This window comes from Tenrec ecaudatus, chromosome 1 (genome assembly GCF_050624435.1).
Source record: "Tenrec ecaudatus isolate mTenEca1 chromosome 1, mTenEca1.hap1, whole genome shotgun sequence".
Taxonomy (NCBI): domain Eukaryota; kingdom Metazoa; phylum Chordata; class Mammalia; order Afrosoricida; family Tenrecidae; genus Tenrec; species Tenrec ecaudatus.
This window is the reverse complement of record NC_134530.1, coordinates 64459208-64482807: the sequence shown is the minus strand read 5'-3', so window position 1 is coordinate 64482807 and position 23600 is coordinate 64459208. Positions and strand designations below refer to the sequence as shown.

General features: G+C 43.9%; 1 protein-coding gene across 2 annotated transcripts in view; it reads right to left on the bottom strand.

The window, feature by feature from the left end:
• CAP1 (cyclase associated actin cytoskeleton regulatory protein 1) overlaps window positions 1-22687 on the bottom strand; it is a 29667-nt gene extending 6980 nt beyond the window's left edge. Inside the window, exons 1-7 of one of the 2 annotated variants that reach the window (XM_075554377.1) lie at window positions 22664-22687; window positions 21962-22103; window positions 3332-3453; window positions 2426-2526; window positions 489-566; window positions 251-394; window positions 62-147 (exon numbers count right to left, since the gene is read on the bottom strand). In XM_075554377.1, coding sequence (XP_075410492.1) covers window positions 62-147; window positions 251-394; window positions 489-566; window positions 2426-2526; window positions 3332-3443 — 521 coding nt within the window. In that variant the 5' untranslated portion in view covers window positions 3444-3453; window positions 21962-22103; window positions 22664-22687. The remainder of the gene's footprint in view (window positions 1-61; window positions 148-250; window positions 395-488; window positions 567-2425; window positions 2527-3331; window positions 3454-21961; window positions 22104-22663) is intronic. The other variant, XM_075554371.1, reaches the window with a different exon arrangement.
• Window positions 22688-23600: the final 913 nt, after the last annotated feature.

Here is a 23600-nt window from a genome sequence, read left to right as displayed (position 1 = left end):
AACGTGCCACTCCCACAAGCAACCACCTGGGTGTGTGTTCCTGAGGACACGCTGGACTTACACATCTTTGTACTCTTTGAGGACTCGGTTTGTATAAAACATGGCAGCGTCAGTCAGCTCTTTCACGTAGGGACCAGGCTTGGGCGCCTGGAGGGAGCGAGAGAGAGAGGAGCGGTTAGTATCTTAGAGCCTCCCCAGTCATACATCTTCCAGTCCATTCCTTCTCTCCCCTGGAAGCCGCGTGGCTTACCATGGCTACCCAGCCCAAGGCCTGGATGCTTTCGCTGATGGCCGACAGGTGATTGAACAACTTGCTGCCTCGGTTCTTCTCCCGAAAAGAGATCACTTCCTGGATCTGCTCTGAGATGGGTGTCAACAATTCTGAAAGCTTATTCTAATAAAAGATGCAGGAAAGATTCCGGTTAGAGTCGTCCTCATCCTGCCCTGGGCATCACGCTAAAACGAAACCCGACCAGTTGTGAACTTACGCCTGCTGGTTGCTGGCACTGAGAGGCTGTAACCAGGAGAGCTCGCTCCAACTGCAGACCTGTGTGGACCATCTCCGCCTGCAGTGAGAGAAGAACGAGCTATGGACTGCGCATCACAGGAGCGGTCCTGGTAGCAGGAACTGAACCCCCCCCACTGCCATCGACTCCGGCAGCGACCCCGGCGCTGTACTGCTTTCCTTGTGTACTCCAGGCTCCAGGGACTGCGTGAATGGACCCACAGACCACTGTTCCTGTTCACACTTCTCCAGAGATGAAAGGGGAAAGAACAGTGTTGGGTGAGGTTGTGTTAGCAATTACACGTGCAGGGTTGACATAAAACCCAAAACCAAAACTAAAGTCAGTCAGCCAGTCAATTCTGACTCATGGTGCCCCTGGCAGTTTTCAAGACTGCAGCTTTTTATGGGAGTAGACAACCTCATCTTGCCCCTGTGGAGTGACTGGTGGTTTTGAACTACTAACCTGGTGAGGAGCCAACACTTACCCACTATGCCACCAGGCTCCTATCTATGATGAAAAGTATAGTGAAAAGTGTTCCTACCTCACACCATGAAAAAAATACCCTCATCCCCGCCCCCCCCCACCCCCCAAAAAAACTGGAGGTAAGAGTAAAGGTACAAGTCTCAATTTATGCCAAAATTCCCCAGATTTTTACTTTTATGTCATGGCTATTTCTCAACCGTTGGATCCCGACCCATTACTAAGCCTGTTGCTGTTGGGTTAGTTCCAGCTCACAGTAACCCCATAGGACAAAATAACGACACTGCCCCGTAGTTTCCAAGGGTCTCACCTTTACAGGCGTCGGAGCAGCTGGTGTGTTTGAACTGTTGGCCTTTGGGTGAGCAGCTGAGTGCTTTAACCACTGCGCTACTAGGACCCCTCATTACCCATTCGTCACTAATGAAATAACTCTAGTGAACCACAACCTGCATTTTACTGAGTGAAACCGAACAAAAGACGAATACAACAGTAAAGCTTGAAATTATTCCCAAAGGGAGAGTGAAAATGTGAAAAACTACAGAACAAACAGTATGGGCATTGTTTTGTCAAACTTTTATCTCAGTTACAATTTTATGTGTTTCTCACTGAGGGGCATTCTCAAAAGCATTTATGAAATGCCTGGGCAGCCACACTGTTACAATATGAAAATTCAAAGAAGGTAATCTCATTTTTCTCGATTTATAATCTTGAAATACAAAGTGATACATGTTTAAAATGGTTTCAAGTGTTACAGTCTGAAGGGTACAATTGCCAGCCTGTCTCTCCTAAGTCCCGGCCCATCCCTGAAAGATAACACCACTGCCAAACAGATGGCCTCTAAAAGGTCCGAGAAAGACCTCCCAAAGGTCAAACCGCCCGTCTGGCTGACAGCTAAGGAGGACCCTAAAGCAGCGCACAGTCGAGTCGCAGGAAGCAGTTAAGGCCCACAGAGTGAGAGGAGTGTCTATGTGAGGGTTTGGGGGTGACTGGTGACAATGTAGGAGGCAGCGCATGAAGGGCGGTGGGTGGAGAGACACCTGTCATCGCCTGCTGTGGGCTAAGTGTGAAAATAACCCACATTAGCATAACTAATAAGGATCAAGCACAGTTTTAGAAATGCTAAGTCATGATAACTCTCTTGAACAAGCCCCCCCAGGTTAGGTTACACAATGTGCCCGCCTGGCAGCATGTTCCTTGCTGCAGAGAACAGAGCCAGATTTCAGGCACTGAGCTAGCTCTCTGCATAGCTGCAGCCCCCACACACTGTGTGATGAAAGCGGGCCTGGAACAAGCCCAGCACTTGTCCCATCGCACTTCAGGGTGGGCAGAACACAAGGAGCCAGGAGTCTCTCCAAGGGCTCTTCAACCAAGGGCTCTTCAGCAAGCCTCTTTAAAAATGAGGGGACAGGGGCAGGGGGAAGGAGGGCACACATCCTTACGTGCTTCTGCACATCTCCTCCAATCTCTTTACTGATCTTCAGGTACTCTGCCACGGCACCGGCAAGCAGTGAGTCAAATGCCTGCACATGTGGAGCGGCTCCTGTGGAGGAAAGACACGCCACAAGGCATCAGTCCTATCCAGGAGAGCTACTGCCTTATGGTGCACTTCTAGATCCAAGTCCAGAGGCAAGGGCACATGAAAGACACAACACACTGGCGCATAAGGCGGGAAGCCTGCACCCCAGGTCCAATGCCACCACTGGCTGGTGTGCCACCCTGGTGAAGTCCCCGTTTGCTCCTCTCAGGTTAATTTTTTTAAAATCATTTTATTGGGGACTCATACAACTCTTATCACAATCCATACATCGATCCATTGTGTAAAGCACATTTGTACATTCATTGCCCTCATCATTCTCAAAACATTTGCTCTGCACTTAGGTCCCTGGCATCAACTCCTCATTTTCAGGTTAATTTTCTTCATCGATAGAAGAGGAAAGTCAAACACAAGAATCTTCCAAGGTTTCTTTTAGCTCTAATGCTCTAGGATTCACTGGGGACATGTACAAATCAGTCAGTTTACCAATCACCTAGAGAGAGGAAGTTCTAACATAACTTGTCATTTGACTTACACTGGAGTCATTTTGCTAAAGAAAGAACAGGAAACATAACACAAGCAGGAAGTTCTTGTGTTAAAATAACTTAACCACAGGCCTCCTTGCACAAGTCACTTCCTCCCTTATCTGGTCACAGCAATGAGAATTTGAGGGGATGAAGTTCCTACATCATTTTAGGAAGTTAGCTCCAAAGGACAGAATTCACTGTAACAAAAATTTTAGGCCAACCCACTGAGTCTTCAGACAAACAACGCCTGACCCCAGTATTCTTTGGGGCTGTGGATGTCTTACCTTTCGAGGGGTTATCTCCATGTCCACGATGCATGTCAGAGCCCTGGGAGACGGCCTCCAGGCGGCCCACTGCCTTCTCTAGCCTTTCTACCAGATTTTGCATGTCAGCCATAATGCACCACCTGCGGAAACAGATCAAATATCACGTGCTGCTTTTGTATTACATAGCCCCTGCGCGGGGGGTGGGAGGAAGAGGATGGAAAAATAGTCTGGCTTATTTGCAAAATCACAGAGCCCTCATTAAACAAAAGAACTACCCAGGAAAAAGTGCTCACAAAAAACAATTGCTTATTCCAAATCAAATCACTATCATAATTAGCCTGCATTTTACTAAGCTACCACCGAATATTTGTATAGGAATTTTGGAACATACAAAGGGTAGCCACACCTATTTTCAAAGTCTCCCAAAATGGAAGGACAACTACTATCGTCTTAGATGTAAGAAACAGGATTTCACTGGAAACACAGGGAATCCAGGGCAGATGAACCCCTTAGGACCAGTGGTGAGAGTGGCGATACCGGGAGGGATGGGGGTTACAAAAGGGGAACCGATTACAAGGAGCTACATATAACCTCCTTCCTGAGGAATGGGCAACAGAAAAGTGTGTGAAGGGAGATGCCAGGCAGTGTAAGATATGATAAAATGATAATTTATAAATTATCAAGGGTTCATGAGGGAGGGAGTAGTGGGGAGGGTGGGGGAAAGTAAAATGAGGAGCTGATTCCAGGAGCCCAAGTGGAAAGTGAGAGTTTTGAGAATGATGAGGGCAACGAATGTATAAGTGTGCTTTACACAATTGATGTATGTATGGATAGTTGTATGAGCCCCAATAAAATGATTTTAAAAAAACCAGGATTTCAGTGGCGCTTAATGAATGACCTGCATACAGGTAACAGGGAAGACAGTACTCGACTGCCAAGTTCTCCAGCTCTAAATTCAGGGTGTTTGGGGATCCCCACCCTCCAACATCCTGCTGTCATGCAAAATGCCACAAACCAAGATGACTGCAGTATCTAACCTGTCCTCAATAACTAAAAGGAAGGCTTGTGGCGACCACTAACCGCTATTTGAAACAGCAAGGTACAAGGGTTACAGGTAGAATGGCATGGGCTGCCAGAGAGGGGAAGAGTCTATCAGCTGGCATGATCAGGTCAGGGTGTCATGGAGAAGCTGCCACTGGATCTAGACATGTAGAAGAGTAGGGAAGGAAAGGAGACACACTCAAAATCGCTTGCCAACTTATTCGAACTGGTCTCATTGAATGTCTCATACCAACCACTAGACATTACGTTACAAGAAAGAAGAGACCTTGGCTAGCTTGTTCCCTAATATATTCTATCATCTACAACAACCTGGCATGCAGTCCGTAGCTAATAAATATTGACAGTTACCTCAGTAGAGCACTCCATAACTCCAGAGGGACAAGTGCTCTGAACACTGGCCATATTCAACGCACCAGGAAGTGTAAAAAGTTAGCAGTATACATCTACCTACGAGGGAGCTTCAAAAAGTTCGTGGAAAAATCCCACTACCTTTAAAATTTAATGTTCTACAAACTTTTGGGAAGCCCTTCACAAAATGCTTAACTGATCTCTAAGTCAGTGCCATTTCAAAGTCCTGACTTAAGAGAGAGTCCACTTTATCAAAACATTAATTAGGTCAGGTAACAAAAATGGACTGAACCCACCCCCCTTGAAGTTGCCTCAAAGAACCATAGCAGGTATGATTCCCCAAAAGAATACTACTTGCCAGAATATCTCAGCCCAACACATTGTCCTCCCTGTGGACGAGATAAGCAGCTCACTAGGTTACATGAGGAAGACAATAGAATCCTTGTCCATTCTTCTCTGTGTATGAGCTCTGGTCTCTGTGGGCCCAATGACTTGCCAGAGAATTGGGTTTAAAGGATTCAAAGAAAAAAAAATGAGTGTGTGAATTAAATACACCTTTCTATTTCCTGGCCTAGAGGAGCTCAGCTCACAAATGGGCAGACTAGTATATACCACTTCAACTCTGTCATAAAGCACGCTCCTGCATCCTAGGGATGCTCCAGGATTTAACACACAGACACAGTACAACTGTCTCTAAAGGGCGCCAGGACTGGCGAACACTTAGGACTCTTACAAGCCTAAGCAAACAGCTTCCTGGGATTTTCATTTACTTTTTCCATTATTCACTTTATACTTCCATGTTTTCATGGCTACACATCATACAGCTCTGCTATATGACAAAATGGAGACTCTCCATTACCATTGAGTTACTAATTTCATTCTACTACTGGACAAAAAGGAGAGAAGAGTGCCTGCGTTTTGGCTTTGGGTAGGGGCAGGATACTTGTTACAGTATCGTAAAGTATGTTCAGAATAACACAACTTATCATTCTGCACAGGCACAACCCATCCTCGCAGTCTGCAACCACCATCATCTTAGAACCACCCAGTGCGCTTGCGGAATAGCACCAAAGCAACCATCTGCTGGCTCCTAGAAGAGCACATCCAATTCACCACCATTTTTCTGACCTCAAGCTTCTATATCCAGCTTTCACCTAGCTATCTGCCTGGATGCCCCAAAGACAGCTGGGACTACCATGTCTACAACACAACTTATCACCTTTCCTGACACTGTCCCCTCATCCCTCAGACCCTGCGGATCCACGATCCAGCACTACTAACCTGCAGAATGTTCGGCAGTATGGAGCACTGGCTAATAGCATGATCTTTAGAGAAGCCAGTTTGGAGTTTGAATGATAGCACTCATTGGCTGGCTGTTATCAGATTTTGAGTCTCAACCTTCCCATTGGCATAACAGGGACACTAGGATAAATTCCAAATCAAATGCTTACCCAAATGGATGTTAAGTTCAAACCCACTCAGTAGTTCTACAGGGAATAGACCTGGCAATCTACTTCCATGAAGATTCCAGAAGAAAACTCTATGGGGCCATTCTGTTTTGTCACATGGGGTTGCTGTGAATCAAAATTGCCTTGACAGCAACCAACAAAGCAATGCGAATAAATAAGGAAATGTAGGAATCTACATATAGCCTCCTCCCTGGGGGAGAGACAGCAGAGAAGAGGGCAGGGGAGACGTCAGACAGTGTAATATATGACAAAATAACAATAACAATAATATGAATGATGAAGGGTTCATGAGGTGGGGGGAGTGGGGAAGGAGGGGGAAAATGAGCAGCAGATATTAAGCGCTCAAGTAGAAGGCAAATGTTTTGAGAATGATGATGGCAACATGTACATATGTTCTTGACACAATGGATGGATGTATGGATTGTGATAAGAATTGTACGAGCCCCCAATAAAATGATTTTAAAAAATTAAAACAAACAAAACAAAAAGGAAATGTGTGTCAACATTCTTGGCACAAGGATCCTCCATGTGTTAACCTACCTTACTCCCCTAGCTTAGCAGTCATAATTCATAGGCTTTATCTTGTCTATCTCTTGAATAGATGCCCTTTGCCTTCACTCTCAAGGTCCAAATGACTCTTGCCTACAATAACCTTTGTATGTTTTTGCTATGTGTTGCCCTATTGATTGGGGCTCATAGCAACCCTGCAGGACAGAATACAGTGCCCCATATAGTTTCCAAGGTTGTAGATCTTTATAGAAGCACATTGTCAGGCCTATTCTCCCAGGTAGTGGCTGGTACTGGGTTAACCAGGCTAGCAGCTCAGCTCTTAACTATTGTTATGAGGATTCCCTACCTCCTACCTGTTGTTGCTGGGAGATGTCATTCTGTCTCACACCAACCCTCATACAACAAAACAAAACACTCCTCACAATCACTGTCATGGTTGAGTCTACTGTTGCAGTCACTGTACCCATCCATTTCCTTAGAGGCCTTCCTCTGTTTCGCTGACCCTCTACTTCACCAAGCATGCTGTCCTTTTCCAGGGACTGGAAAGTAGTTGAGAGCACTCTGGCTGTATTTCTTCCATGATAGATTTGTTTTTCCTGCAGTCAAAGGTTGGTTAATATTCTTCACCAACACAGTAATTCAAATGCATCAATTCTTCCTTTGTCATCTTTATATATCATCCAGTATTTGAAAATAAGTGTTACAGATAAACTATTGAATTGTATGAAATGTGGATGCGATGTCAATGAAACTTTTTTTAAAAAAGAAAACCATCATGGCAAAATCTTGAAAAAGACCAGACTTACGGGTTTGCTAGACCGGGGAACCCCTGAGAGCATGGCCCTTAGACACCCTTCAAACCTGAACTGAACACAATCCTGCAGAGCTCCTTTCAGTCAAACAGCAATGTCTACCCAGTGAGCAATAATACCTGTGAAGAACGTAATTCTCAGAGCAATCAGCCCTACAAAACCCAGAGTGCAGTATTTGCTCCAAAACAAGGCTAAGAAGGTAGCAAGGGGCAGGAAAGAGATGCATGAGGATGAGGAACCCAGGGAGGAAGGAGAAAGAGTTCTGATACATTGAGGGGATGGCAACTAATGTCAGAAAACAAAACGTGCAACTAATTTACTCGGTAGACTTTCACTCAGACCAGAATAAGATGTTCAAAAAAAGATGCATCTTCGTCCTCAATGTGTCGTTTTTGCTTCCGAACATTTAGAGGTCTTCTGCAGCAGATTTGACCAAAAGCAGCATGTCATCTGATTTCCTGACTGCTACTTCCCTGGGCGTTGATTGTGGATCCAAGAAAAATGAAATCCTTGATAAAACTTCAACTGCAGTCCTTTCAGCTTATGCTGGCGCATTCTTCCCTTTTTGTTTCCAAACCTGGGACTTTGCCCATTTCATTTTAAAACTATGCCTTTTGGAGCCACCTTTTAGAGGTAAACTAGCAAAAGAAACACCAGTTTTAGCTGCTGAATGGCTTGCCTCCTTCCCCCTTCCCTCTCAGAAAGTCCTAATACTGGTTGATTTTAGAATGTACTCTCATGTACCCAGGTTCTGGACACCACAATTAGTTTATTCTTCAATATAATTTGTTCTGATTCAATATTGTTTCCTTTGATGTTGTAATCTGATAACGTAGTTAATCTTGTTATGGTAACCTGGGTGTTATAGTCAATTTTGGTATTGCTTCTTTTATGATAAGGAATGAACCTTGTAATGCATGTATCAGAATGCTGTATCCTGTAATGCTCCCTAACCCTAAAGAATAGTAACATTAATTTTTGCTTCTGCTTCTGTCCATGCTTGCTTAAGACTTAGACAAAGGATAAATGAGTTTTTCACCTTTAAAGATGAACTGAATTGTGGACTCAGGACTGCAATCAAAAAATCACTTTTAGATTCTAGCAGTCCGAATAAAGACTCTTCTAAATTATCCAGACATTACAGTGGCTGTCGTTCATTCAAGCCCACAACATTCTGAAATCTTCGGTTTTGACTTCATCATTTCTTCTACTTGCTTTAGCTACTCTATGTTCAAGAACAAGTTTCAGAGTCTTTGCTGACGTCTATTTGTCTTTTATTTCCTTCCTGTTATTTAAATTATTGCTTGCTTTCTTCATTTCACAACTCATCTGGTCTTTAGTCACTATTATCTTCATCCACAGATCCTATCTCAAGGGTCATACTTTGAACTTTTAGCTAACTTCCTCTAATTCCAGTTATAAATCATCTTGATCCATTCTTCATGTTATACAGATTATATCCTCAGCTGTAAATGTAATTATATTCTTGTACTTAATACCACACATTACTCATCAGACCATTTGGAGTAAAGTCCAAACATGGGTCTCCATAATGTGATCCTACTTTATCTCCCACCACTGTTATCTCTTGCCACTCCTTTCTTGAACACATGAGAGCAATAAGCCATGCTTTCTCACTGGAGCTTTTAAAATACAATTCTCTCTGCTTGGTTACTTTCTCTTCTCAGTTTGTCCCTTGCCCCATAACTCTTACAATTTGAGACTCAGGTCAAGGATCATCTCCTAAAAGGAGCTTTTCTAGTTTTGATATCCTCCAAGAAGCAGACTCTTCCAGACTCTGCTCCCCCAACACTTCTCTCGCCATTTAACACAGGGGCTTAACATCATTTAAATAGTCAACAGGGGAAGAGACTAAATCTTGTCTTTAATTCTAGCACTAGAAATGCCACAGGCACTATAAAAACAACGAGGCTTTAAAAAGTTTGTAGGAAAAATTCCATTATCTTTTCATTTCTCCAAGATCTATTTGAAGATCCCTCATACAGGAAGAATCCTTGAAAAAATATATAAGGATTCTTGTCCTCTGCCTTCCCAATATAAGTCTTGCTGTGGCGTATAAGTGGGTAATACGGATTTCCTCAGTCAAATCTAGAGAGAAATATTTTACTTTCTTTTAAATGTTTGGTCTTTGTGCTCTTTTAGGTCCTTGCAAACACTCATCTTTCAAATAAGGCAAAAATACTGCCTTTTCGGGTACAAAACACACTGACGTAAAGATCTTCAAACATTAGCTGTTCTAATATGTAATAATTAAGAGTAAGGATAAGAAAACATTGCGTCAGTACTTTGGACATTTTATCAGGAGACCAGTCCCTAGAAAAGGATTATCATACACAGTAAAGCAGAGGCAGTGAAAAAGAGGAAGACCCTCCAGACACAGTGGTCGCAACAATGTGCTCAAACATAGCAGTGGCGGCGAGGATGGTGCAGCATCAGGCAGTGTTTCATCCTGCTGTACATGGGGTGGCCCTGTGTAGGAGGCAACTTCACGGAACCCAACAGCAATTAAAAGTCTATCGTTGCAAGCACGTTTACAACATCAGACTGTTGCTTTTGAGACTAACAGTAATTTGGGGAGGGACATTATGTAGCTATTGATCCCTATTTTAAATGAAGCTTCACTACAGTTGAAAAGCTTCCTAGAATTTACGACAACAAAAGAACAGCTTTGAGACTGCTTATATATGACCAAACACCTCATGGGATCTGGTTCCTTGGTTTGGAGGTTCAGGATCCTGGGGCACCCCAGGTACTTAATCTAATAATGTGTTTAGTGTTTCTGTCTGCTTCTTAGTTCTCTGTGTAGCCGCTAGGTTCTTAAAAGCTCACAGGCAGTTATCTAAGGGACAACAATTGCCACTATTCCCCTCGAGCAACAACGGAAAAGAGTCAAGAACAGGAGGAGGATATGGAACGTGTGGCTGATTGCCTCCTTTGCCTGGGAGACCAAAAGGCCTGGATGGTGCCTGGCTACAATTTAAAAAGCCTTAGTGAGCCTATAAAGCAAGGTGTAACTGTCCTAGTGGGTTTCCAAGACCCTGGAATTTCCCCCCTATGTTTGAAATGAACTTGTAAGTTGTTAAAGACGCCAACTCCACTTCAGGTTTACTTTTCCTTCTTTTTCTGCCACTCAGACCAATATTTAGATCTGAGGGACAAGGACTTCGAAGGGTGACCCTGGAAATCTTTATGGGAGTAGAAAACCCTTTTTCTGATGGAGTGGTTTTAAACTGCTAACCTTGCGGAACAGACTTTTAATTCTCATGGACGATAGCCTTTCTGGAACCATGGAAGAACCACTAACACTAAGATAATCTTTAAACTATGGCTTGAATTCTTCTTAGAAATAAGCAATACTTTAGCTTAACTAGTAAAAATAACACCTACCTCAAGCATTGTGCTCTTTTAAGAATTATCTATATGGGATCACGATGACAACGACTCAAAAAGTTAGAAACGTCAGGAGGCAGCAAATTTATGTTAATGGGGGAGAAACAGCTCAGAAAAGGGAGGGGAGAACAGATGCACAACTCAAAGAATGTTATTAAATGTCACTGAATTGAAATGAGGCATGTGGATTCTCAACAGCAAAAACAAAAATAAAAACTTAAAACAGAAAAAGCCTGCCAGAAACCAGAGAAGGTAGGCCACCTTCTGAGTGCTAATGTGAGGCTCTTCCCCCCACCTGTGTTTCAGCATAGCATCTGGCCCTGCTGCTGAGCAGAGACAGGCACTTTTCATGGTGTCTCGAATTACATTATTAGCAGCTTTCAACTTCTCTATCTTGTCCATGAATGAAGGCTTGGTTTTTTACCTTCCCCAATCACATTCAGAATCGACACATATTTGGATGTTTAATGTTTAAAATAAGGTTGTGCCCAATGCAGAAGTTGCCAAAGGAGAAAACTGTAGGTCTATTCATATTTCTTGTGACTTTCAATTGATAATAGCCAATGACTATAGCTTCCATAAATGAATGTACAGAGTCCCAGCTACTGAAGCTTTCACCATAAAAGCTTTAGAAATAACTAATTACACAAGGTGAAAGAAAACTGCTGCCCAGTCTTGTGTAATCCCCAGGACTCATTACTGAATAAGCTGGTGTGATGCATAGGTTGTTCAGAAGAAGCCTGCCAGGCCTTTCTTTCTACTCCACCTAAAACTGGAATCTTTGAGTGGTGGAAATTGTTAATACATCAACTGCTAACCAAAATGGTGGAGGCTCAAATCCACGCAGAGGTTCCTTGGGAGTAAGGCCTAGTGCCTTTCTTCCTATGGAAATGCCATGGAAACAGTTTCACTCGGACACACTAAGCATAGTCATGAGTCAACATCGATACCAGTGAGGTATACCCATACCCAATGTGCACGATATTGCCCACGGAGGGGGTGGGGAGAGGGCACTGGAACAATCCAGAAGGGTTGCAAAAGTTGATACCTATACTTTATCCTGCATTACAAGCTATACCGTAAAAGTGTTTAATTGCCAGGGGGTGTTGAGTAATTTTCTCCCTGAAAATGGGGTGGCCGGCCCTATCTGTTTGGGAATTTACAATCTATACAATGACCACTGGCTTTTTAAATAAACAGAATTTATAAGACCAAAGTTTGATTCCCAACTTTGTATAACCTTGGGACAATTATTTACTAGATTATAATGCCCATTCAGCACACACAAATGCTGCAGGAGCAAGGAGATGATTTCCTAAGTAACTTTGGAAGCCTTAAAATGCAGTTCAAATATAAAATGTTACCTTTGCTATAAGCTAAATATGAGAGGGCTTGAAAAAGCTTATTAAAAAATGAAATGAAAAGATAATTGAACTGTTCCATGAATTTATTTTTACCAATATCAAATTTTTTTTATTTTAAAAATAATTTTATTGGGGGCTCAGACAACTGTTATCACAATCCATCCATCCAGCCACTGTGTCAAGCACACTTGTACATTTGTTGCCATCATCATTCTCCAAACATTTGCTTTCTACTTGAGCCCTTGGTATCAGCTCCTCTTGTTCCATGAATTTCTGAAGCCCCCTTGTACACACATGCTCCAGGAGGAAAGAGTTTGCACTGATGCACAAACACGCCCACAAAGGCATGCAACAATGTGCGCCATCTCTCAGCACCTACAACAACATGGACACAGATGGTGCTCAAAAATGCTTCGCATTGTGGGAGGGACTGAAGACGTGGAAAGACGCATGGTCCCTGCTTTCTCGAAACTCATTCTTTTTGGGAAGGCTAAAATTAATTAAATGCAAATGGAATAAATATTAAAGAGAATTTGTTTTGTTTTTTAAAGATTTTTAAGATATTATCTAACTTCGGTTGATTACAGAAACTTAAAGCATCAGCCTATAAATTGGAGCTCTTTCTTCCCAGGATGTTAAGGTTCTGAATTAAATAGTTATTTGTAATGTTTATATGCCAAAAGAGTTCAGAGAAGAACAAGGAAAGTGAAAGGTAGCCTGGTTCTAGGAGGGAAGAGAGAAATCTAGGAGAAAAGACATTCCGGAGCAGCAAGTCCGAAGCGCACTCTGGACAGAACATGTGAGCAGATGAGCCCACATGGAGCATCATGGAAAGGAAGGGGGATTATGCAAGTTGAGCCAGTTTATGGACGGCACTAAAAACCAGCAGTGTTTAGATTTGATGTTATGGAAACGCTTTACAGTACAAAGAGACCCCAAGTTTCACATACAATTTAAGGAAAACATTTTTTTAGTCTTACATAGGACAAAGACCATTAGCACAAGGTCATAATGGTGCCCTTCATAGCCAACAGTCACTTAAATAGGACATAAAGGGAACTGTCATAAAACCATGATGATGGCATATCAATACATAAACACTTACAGATGAACTACAGAGAGGGGAACAGGATCATGACTGGGACATGTACATTATGTTAACAGAAGAAGTTACAAGATTGGCCCAGGGTCCTCTAACTAAGGTAGTCATGATTATGCAACCCCACTATGCGATCTCCATCAAGGGCACACCCAACCAAAACCCTAAGGGAGACTGCCCCTTCCAGGGTTGTGTGTGTGTGTGTGTGTGTGTGTGTGTGTAGGTAGGCAATCTACTTTACAGTGTACTCTGTCTGAGGGCAAGACAGTTCACATCCTTCATTAAAGGTGAGAAGGAACTCAATGGAGGCTCAATTCGTGTAGGGAGTCTGCTATGGATGTTTGGGCATTCACGATTATCCATACACAGCCTTCTGCAAACCCAGTGTTCCGAAATTATATTCGAATATAGAAATGTGAAATCATGCAAGGGTTTTGAGTGAAGGGAAATGGGATGAAAACTGCCCATAAACAGGACGTGATGTGGAGAAAAGGGAAGCTCTCGGGGCATGGAAGGCAAGCTTGGAGACTAGGGGTTGTCTAGTTGTAAAATACGCGGGCCGAGCAAAAGAAATTCCAAACGAAAAATTCACCAGGTATGAGTAAGTGCGGTTTGGACAACCGTTGAACAAAGTGGAAATAATCAAGTAAACTTTCAGGAAACCCAGTATGATAGTCCTGGTGGCATAACGGGTAGGCACTCACGGTTAACCAAAAGGCTTAGTCTGAACCCACCAGCAGCTAGCTCAGGGGGAAGAAAAGAGTGGATGAGTCACTCTGGAAAGATTTCAGCCTAAAGATCCCTATGGGGGCAGTTCTACTCTGTCCCATAGGACTGCTACAGCTGACTCCAAATCACACTACAACACAACAGGCAACTAAGAGATTGGCACCTGATTAAGTGCTGTGGAGAATATAAAAGAAGGTGAAACAGTATCCATGCCCTCAGGAAGTCCAGCAGGGAGACAAAGCTACCTCCCCTTGAGTCACTGGAGCTCAGGATTAGAAGGGATTCTATAAATCAATTTGTAAAAACACCACTTGATGTGTAGGCAGTCTTAACATTCTTAGCAATTAGGTAGCCTCTGTTCACACACCTTCAGTAAAGGAGAACCCTAGATTCCGAAAGCAGCCCATTCCATTCTGACAGCTCAAGTATTAGAAAGTTCTTCCTTATATGGAGGCAAAAGTTGCCTTCCTGCAACTTCCACCCACTGCTCTTGGTTTTGCTCTTGAGGAGGCGCGCAAAACTGTGTGCATTAAACAGAGAACCAGTACGATGGAGTGCTGACCTGGGTACAGTAGTATTCAGAGAAAGGAGCCAGAGATGACTGCTGTGCTGAAAATCTGGGGAATGAGAAACAGGTTTCTACTGGAGGCAGAAACAGGTTTAGGTGTGGCCTCGTTAAAGCAAGAAAGTGAGGTCAGTTTTAGATATGACGAGTTTAAAGAGAAGAAGAAACTTCTAAGTGGAAGTGGCCTGTATGCAGTTAGAAAAAAGCTTGGGGGAAGACCAAGGCTGAAAATAAAAGCTTGCAAGTTACCGGTAAATAAATATCATGAAGTCACAAGAAATGGATAAGCCCTTAGAAGGATATCATGCAGAGCAAAAGGGGGAAAAAACAAAAAACTGGGCTTGGTTCTTTTGTTACTTTTGTTTGAAACCAAGAGAAATATAAGACGGCTAATGACTCCTGCAAACCTGCATCACATCCCCCTATTCTCATGACACAAGGACAACTCAAACCACCCAGTTCCTTCTGTTTATTCACAAAAGTGATTCAAAAGTAAAAGGCACCAACTTATTCCCTCAATCCTGTCTCCTTAGATGATTATGTCAGTAGCATAAGCCTAAGAAGAACAACTACCAGACGGAAAACATTTTCAAATACAACAGCTTCCTGTTCAAGTAAAATTTTATCTAAGTTCTCTCCTGAGTTAACAGAAGAGAGAGAACAACCCTACAAGTCAGCCTGTATTCTAGTCCAATCTATCAGCTTCCAAATGCTTCTCTTGGCCTTGACTTTGTAATCCCATTCCTGAGACTTAATCCTAAAACAAAACAAAATCCTAATGCAGGAAAAAGAGATAGGCCTGAAGACACTCATTGTAATTTTTAAAACAAAATTAAAAAAACCCAAAACTCATGGCCACGTAGTCATTTCTGACGCAAAGTGACCCTACAGAACACAGTTGCCCAGCTACATTTGGACATCTCTCCAAAGCGATCACCAATCTGTAAGGCGTCACTTAGTTCTCCAGTTCCTTCGGCTACAAAGGGTTAACACACTTAGCTGCTAACTGAAAGGTTGATGGTTTGGGTCTACACAATTAAGACCTGGCAATCTATTTTTAAAAAACCCACCATATACAACTCTGTTACAAGCGCAGTTCGACTCTGACGCACACGAGGTCGCCATGAGTAAGAATCAACAGCACTCTTGGGATGCTCTTAGCGATATACGAATTCGCATCATCAGGCTCTAGCACGTCACAAAGCAAACCTAGACACTACAAGTGGGCTGGCTTAAGACAGCAACCAAAGAACGGCCTCACTGTGTCCCAGTAAAGATTATGATCTAAATCTAACCCAAATCGGGAGCCACTGTTCTCCCCAAGCATTTGATTTCACTGATGAAACTAATGACACCAGTCATGGCCACCAGAGGTTTAGATTAAAAGAGAGGCCTATCTTCCAGGGAGTGAAAGAATCCAGTCCAGTATCAGTACTTGTCTCCTGTTCCCTCCTTGCACACAGCCCTCTCTGAAATTCCAAAAGGGAGTCAAGCTAGTAACAGACAAAGAGGGGTATAAATGATTCAATGGCCTGAGCTTTAACTAGGTCACTGAGTGGGCATGGGCTCCCCCTCCCACATTTAAGAAGAGTTCAAAAAATTTCCAGGAAAATGAAATGAAAAGATAATGGAATTTTTTCATGAACTTTTTGAAGCCCACTCATATCATGAAAAAGGAATCACATTGTCAGCAGCAAATCGAAAAATGAGATAGTAACCTTAGGAGCAGTTGGTTTAGGTTAATGAGGGAGGAACGACTCAGCAAAAAAGAAGGGGTGGGGGTGAGAATGGAACTGGAAGAATATAATCAATGTCACTGAATTACACAAGTAGGAATGGATTAAACTAGTGCATGGTTTGTTTTGCTGTGTATGAGGGAGCTTCAAAATTCCATTACATAAATGTTTTTAATTCCATTATCTTTTCCTTCCATTTCTCATGAACTTTTTGAAGACCATCATATGTTCTCAACAACAAAATTAAAATGTTTTAAGTTTCAGAAATATTGTCGAGACCTTTGTACTAAGCACATTCAGGACAACAGACCCTTCCTATATATTTGGGGGTCCGGGGCGGGGGGGTGTTCCGTACTGCCTGACTTCAGGTTAAGGAGCCCTGGTGGAGTCATGAATGCATGTTAGGTTGCTAACCAGAATAGTTTGAAACCACCAGACTCTCTAAGGGAGAAATGTGAGGATTTCCTACTCTTGGAAAGAGATACAGAGACTGGGAAACCCAGAGGCAGTTCTACCCTGTCCTACAGGGTCATTATGAGTCAGAATGTCCTCAGTGGCAGTGAGTTTGGGTTGGGTCTGGTTTCAGGCTGGGTAGCTGCTGTATAAGAACATTTCTCATTCTTTATGTAAAAGGAAACTCAAGAATGCCATTTGTCCCTAGTCATGATTCACCTACAGCTAAAGATATGAAGAACTCTGTGATTACAAGTCTATAATTAACTTCAGTATAAGAATTTTAATGGCCTCTGGAGTGGGGGGAAAAAACCTTACCATAACAAGGAGGGTAAGTTTGCTTTTTCCGTTCAACATTTCAACTATAACTATTTTCCAGCTGAGTGGAAAATCTGGCATGGTAGTTCAGGCAAAGAAATTTGCACTGTAGCTAAGGAATAAACAGAGCTTTGGTTCTTTTCATTAGGTTTCCATGAAGATATACAGAAAAACAGTTCATGGTGAATGCTGTGGCTGTGTTAACCTAAAGACAGTAAAGAAATAACAATTCTATCCAATAAAACAAGTACATGTCCACTAAAGCCAGTCTAACAGCGGACAACATAAACAAAAAAGGAATTCATACATCGCCCACATTGAGAAAGCAATCTGCTGAATTACACCATCAACTTGCTCAAAAACTTACTTATGCCTCATTTCCCTATCCAGATCACACCCTCTGAGAATTAACAGTAACTGGGGAGCAGGGAAGAGGAAAAAGAAGTAAGGGCAGGTCCTTCAAGGACCACTCAGAATTCCTTGAAAGAGTATTTTTTGATGCCTCAAAGAAAACACCATTCATTCATTGCAGGGAAGTACATATTTGCCATGTGCCAAAGACTGCTAAGAATGGCCAAGACGCCTGCCCCCCGAAGAATTTAGTTAGTGAGAGAAAACATTGCACAATCAAAGCCACAATGCTTTCTCATGCCGTGCTTCTCAAGTAGGGGACATCTGGCCTTCTGGGAGACACTTAGCAATGTCTGGAGAGACTTCAGTTGTCATAATTGAGGGAGTGCTACTGGCAACTCATAGGCAGAGGCCAAGGATGTTGTCAAACATTCCATAATGCAGACACAACAAAGAATTAATCATCCAGCTCAAAACATCAATTGTGCTCCGGCTGAGAAACTCATGCAGTGTGTAGCAAAAGGGAAGTGTAAGACACAAGAGATACAAATAAGAAGATAATACAGCAGTTTGTTGTTAGAGTAAAGCATAACCCACAGTCACGGAGTCCATTCCAACGTGGAGGCTACAGGGCAGAGTAGAACTGCACACTAGGGTTTCTCCTCAGTTATAAATTTTATGAAAACCGAAAGCCTCAATTTCTCCCTGAGAGCAGCTGGTGAGTTCAAACTGGGGCCATGCCCTTAGCAAGCCAACACAGAACCAATCACACCACAACAAAAAACAAAAACCTCACAGCCATCTAGTCAATGCCTATAGGGGAGAGAACTGCCTTTTGCTGAGTTTCTGAGACTAACTCTTTACAGGAATAGGAAGTCTCCGTTCTTCCTTGAGTGGCTGGTGGGTTTCAAACTGGTAACCTTGAGATTAGCAGCCCAACACAGAACCACTGTGGCACCAGGGCTCCTACTTAGTATATAGTAATGTCAAACACAAACACATTACCATCCAGATTCTGGGCGGTTTTGGACTTTTTGAAGTTAATCTGTTTCATCCAATACAACAGGTCTGATGACACACAATTTTATTAGACAATAAAGTTTAGACTTGATTTTGGTAATATGAGGCCAGTGACTAGTAATTAAGATGAAAGTTTTTTAAAGATTACTCTGGTTGTAATAGAAAAGCTGAAGAAAATGTATCAATGCCTATAGGTTTAGTTAATACAAAGTAGGAAAAGGTTAGTAAAAGTAAAGACACTAAAAACAAGTAAAGAGTAACCACTAGGACTGGTTTAAGTTATAGCTGAAGGATCCTCAGATTTCAAATCTCAGAATTAAATTTCAAAAACCGTAGCTCAACTTTCAATGACACTTCACATTTGCTTAAGTAAAACAAATCTTTGACTCAACAATGCTTCAAAAAAACCTACAGGAGGAAGTACCTCTTATAGACTCAGTCCTTGGTTAAACAAAAAGTAAAAATAGCTACAACTAAACAAATGTACATATTACCCAAAACCAAAGTGAGTGGAAAAGAAAGGTTTTTCAGGTGGGAAACAGACATGATACAAACTCATTGTCTCAGTAAAAATCCCCTCTCTCACTGAGCTTAATACCCCCAATTTTGATTTATACAGTAGGTTGTACTTGACAAAACAATGCCATTGCTAAAGTCTTCAGCAAACCCCTTTGCGACATCATTTATGCCCACCTGATTGATAAAGAGTATTTTGGGGGAAGAAAAAGCAGGACATTCCTATAGAAATTTTCTGTGTGCTACATTACAGCTATGATTCATAAAGCCCTGACCAGTCCGGCAGCCGGCTCTTCTAGTTTTATCTTTGGACACTAACACCAGGCTCCAGGAGTTCTTCACAGAGCAATCCAGGCCATCTTTTGCTTTCCACATCTTCACTTTGCTCCTGCATTTCCTACATGAGTCGAATTACATTAGACATTTTTTGGGGGAAGTACTATAAATATCTTAAATGAAAGATGTCCAAAATTGGTTTTCTGTCCATGCCACCTCCCTAATTTCCCCTCTCAGGTTATGCATTGGATTACTACCAAAAGGTTAGCAGTTTGGAACCACAAGGTGCTCCGAGGCAGAAAGATGAGGCTTTCTACTCCACTAAAGATTTAGCGTCTTGGAAACTCACAAGAGCAGTTTTACTGTCCTGTAAGGTTGCTATTAGTCTGAGTTGCTATTAGTTGGAATCTACTCAATTGCAATGAGTGAGTGCTCTTATTCCCATCTTGGTATCAGTCAATTACCTAAGCTACAAAGCCAGGCAATCATTTTAAATGATGCCTACACCTACCTTCCATAATCAACCCCCAAATCATATAGATTCCATCTTTATAGAATTGCTCCAATCAGATGCCTCCTCTCCACCCCCACTGTCACTGTCTTAGTTCAAGCCAGTATCATTTCTCTCCAGGACAAGTTTCCAAAGGCTGCTCTACTTCCTCAGTGTCTAGTCAACTTCTCACTTGACAGAATTTTAAAACATAAATTTGACCATATCACTTACCTACATAAAATCCTTTACAATTTCTCCTTAGCTTCCAAGTTAAAATTCAAACATCAGCGCGATTCACAGTCTTTCATATTTAACCTCATCACTTCCTACTTCTACTTCTTCACACACATTACATTGCAGGCACACTGAACCAGTCACCATTTTTCGCACCTCCACATCCTTGCACTTAGAAATCCTCTTTCCAGATTCACCATGAACCCGAACCTATTGCCACAGAGTCTGTTCTGATTCACAGGGGGCTCTATATAAGTTTCTGAGGCTGCAAATCTTCACAGGAGCAGACAGCTTCTTCTTTTCTCCCGAGGAGCAGCTGGTGGGTCTAAACTGTTGACATTACAATGACAGTGACACCAGGACTTCTTATGGCTACATAAATTCTCTAAGACTTAGCCTTCATTTCACCAAGAAAGGAGCCCTCCTGGGGAAGTGGGTTATGACTTGGGCTGTTAACCACAAGGTCTGTATTTCAGATTCATCATCTGCTCCGTGAGAGGAAGAGGAGGCTGCTTGCTTGTTAAGATTTACAGTTCTGAATTATCAACGCGGCAGTTCTACTCTCTCACACCGGGTCAGAGTCTGGATCAACTCAATGGTCATAGGTTTTATTTTTACTTCTTCCAAGAAACCTGGAAATGTGACCCCAGCACACATCCTCTATGCTTTTGTAGCCCACTATGCTTACACAGTATAGTATGGCATCCTGATTGGTCGGCTCCTCCTCCCACTTTATACACCTCTGCTCTTACCTCACCCAGATGAAACCTTTAGTACATGCTTGCTGAATGACAAATATTCTGGGCTGCTCCAATTTTTACTTGAACAACAAATGATCTCTAAAAAGGGCTTTAATTAAAGCAGGTATGATAATAACTTCTGCCTAAAATATTCAAATTCCCCTCTTCAGTGTGTCTTCCTGTGAATCATCCTTCAGCTATCACTTTACATCTGGCTTCTTCAAAAAGGCTTTTCCTAAACTCCTAATCCTTAACAACATTCTACTCTTGTCAAACTTGCTGAAAGCCTCTGAAAACTCTTGCTAGCTCCATGAGGTCTAGGTTGTTTCGTTTCAAAATTGCATTTTGGGGGATCTGGCAGAACTTGTGAGGTGAACAGACATCTCCACTTAAAAGATGAGAAAACGAAGACTCACGTAAGTTGACTCAGGCTTCTAGAGCGACAGATACTAGACAGTGGGGCCATGGGTTTAGGTCGAGAACTACACTACATCTAAAGTTAGTTTCGCTTTTCAGAATAAGAGGAAAGGAAGTCCACCAGAATGCAAAGGGCAAGGACTTGCCTCGCTCGTTCAAACTCCCCACACTTCCAGAAACTGCATTAAAAGAAAACGTTCCACGCGGCACGTGGCCTTTATCTGGCCGAGTACAGAGAGGCAGCACCCGCAGGAAGACCACCCCACGGTCAAGAGCGGTTCCCGGGAAATGAACGCAGGGAAGGATTTAACGGGATCATTATTCCAATCCTTTGCTTCACTCAATGTAAGACCTCAAACTTCTTCTCGTCCCGGCAATCAATTTACCCATCCGTGCAATGGGGGCGAGACAGAAGAATAGTAAAGGCTCTAAAGTCTCATGGACTGCGTTCAGTCAGGGCACCTTAAGATTCAGGGCTCCGCAGGGGCAGACAGCCAGCGCCGCGAATCCGCGGACGGACCTCCCGGGTACAGGCTGGCTCAGCTGGTCAACCTGGCCCCACCTCAAGGGACCGCGCCCAGGAGTCCGGGTCGGCCAGCGGGCCTCACCCCCTGCCCTCTCGGCATCGCTCACCACCCGCGCGGAGGCCAAGGGGGCCCTGAACAAGGGCACGGGTCGGTGGACGCGGGGGGCACCCCAGACCCTACCCACCAGCGCTCCCTCACCTCCGAGTTCAGCCTCACCTCGGGACTACGATCAGCCGCTCTCCACTTCCGGCAAGAACCGCCCAGCAATCTTCGCGCGACCCACTTCCGGGCTCTCACTGAGGGCGGCACCCCCACCGGAAATGAACCCCGGGCCGGCTCGCTGGGCGAAAAAGGGAGAGGGTCGGAGTCTGACCGCCGCGCCGCGGACTCCACCCCGCCCAGAATCCACGCCCCTTCGAGAGAATCCCCGCGAGCCCAGAGGGCACAAGGGAGAGAGCCACGCCCCGAAGGCGGGGGCGACCTGAAGAAGGCGTGTCCACCGGCCGGGCCCCGCCCCGCGGCCGACTGGAGCTGCCGCCGGAAACGCCCCGTCCGACCCAGACCAATAAGACAAAAAGCCTGCCCCCGTGGAGCCCATTCCCACTCGGAGCGCCTCCGCCCCGCCCCCAGCACAAAAGCGCGACCCACGCCATCGAGTCGATTCCGACTCATAGCGACCCTTTGGCCAATGCAGGGCCGCAGTTACTGAAAAATCTCCACCTTCGGAGAAGGGGGAGAGAGGAGTGGCTAATGCTTCGGTCACTTAGGTCTTCATAGCAAAGGTCCCCCTTTGCAGCCGGGAAAGGGATCAAGGAGGGACCAGGTGGCAGGATTCTGAGGGTGCGAGTCCGGATCCGTCAGCCGTGCGTGGGGGTGCAGACCGTGCCTCCGCCCGCCTACCTATGCAGTGCCTTAGTTTCTCCGTTTGTGTCGTAGCGAGCGAGTGGGGCTGGGCAGTGTTCTAGAAGGCTTTGCGCGGGTTGGGTGTGAGGAAGGGGTCGGTGATGGCGTGCCCGACGCCGCCCCTCTGCTCACCAAGAGGAGGTGGAGAAAAGAACTCGACTCTCATCCCACTTCCTGTTTGTGCGTCGCGCTCTGTGACCATAGATGGTCAGGTCGAGGGCCGCGCGCAGCCTCCGCCCGCTGCTTGTGGAGCCCTTCCTCCCGACGCTTAGGGTGGGGCCCTCAAAATAGGATGAGCGCACACTAGAGGTCCTACCCCCTCCGCTAAAATCTGCCTAAGGCTACCTCGCCCAGGGCTCGGCGTGCCCACCTCCATGCTGCCCAGTTCCGGGGGAGGTTCCACTTAGTGGTCGCATCCCGTTGGGGAGACTTAGCTTCCCAGTTTCTTGGGATCAGATCTTTGTTCCCTCAGGCTCACATTTTCCAACTGATCATTATCCTCCCACAAAGATTTATTTCTAGAAAAAATTGGCGAGTGCTACAGTTCCTTTTTTTTTTTTTATAAAGCTGATCCACTCAGGCAGTTCTGTGCTTCAAGTTGAATGCTGGCGTTATATGCCACAGTCACTCATTCAATAAACAGTTCTTATAATAACAGCCACCATTTACTGCTTGCTGACTACATGCCAGGGCTGTGCTGGATACCTCCCGTGCATATCCATTCCGTTCTAATAGCCACTCTGCGGTAGGTACCATTGTGCCCATCACGTTTCAAAATGAGGCAGCTGAAGTGCTTGCCAAGGTCACAGAGTAACTGTTAGAACTTTGTTGGGAACACGTCTGACTGGTTTTAACTCCCTTGAATTTAACTCCTGTGACAGACAGCATGGTTGAGCACGCTAAATCTTCGGCTTGGTTTTGACTATTTATTTAG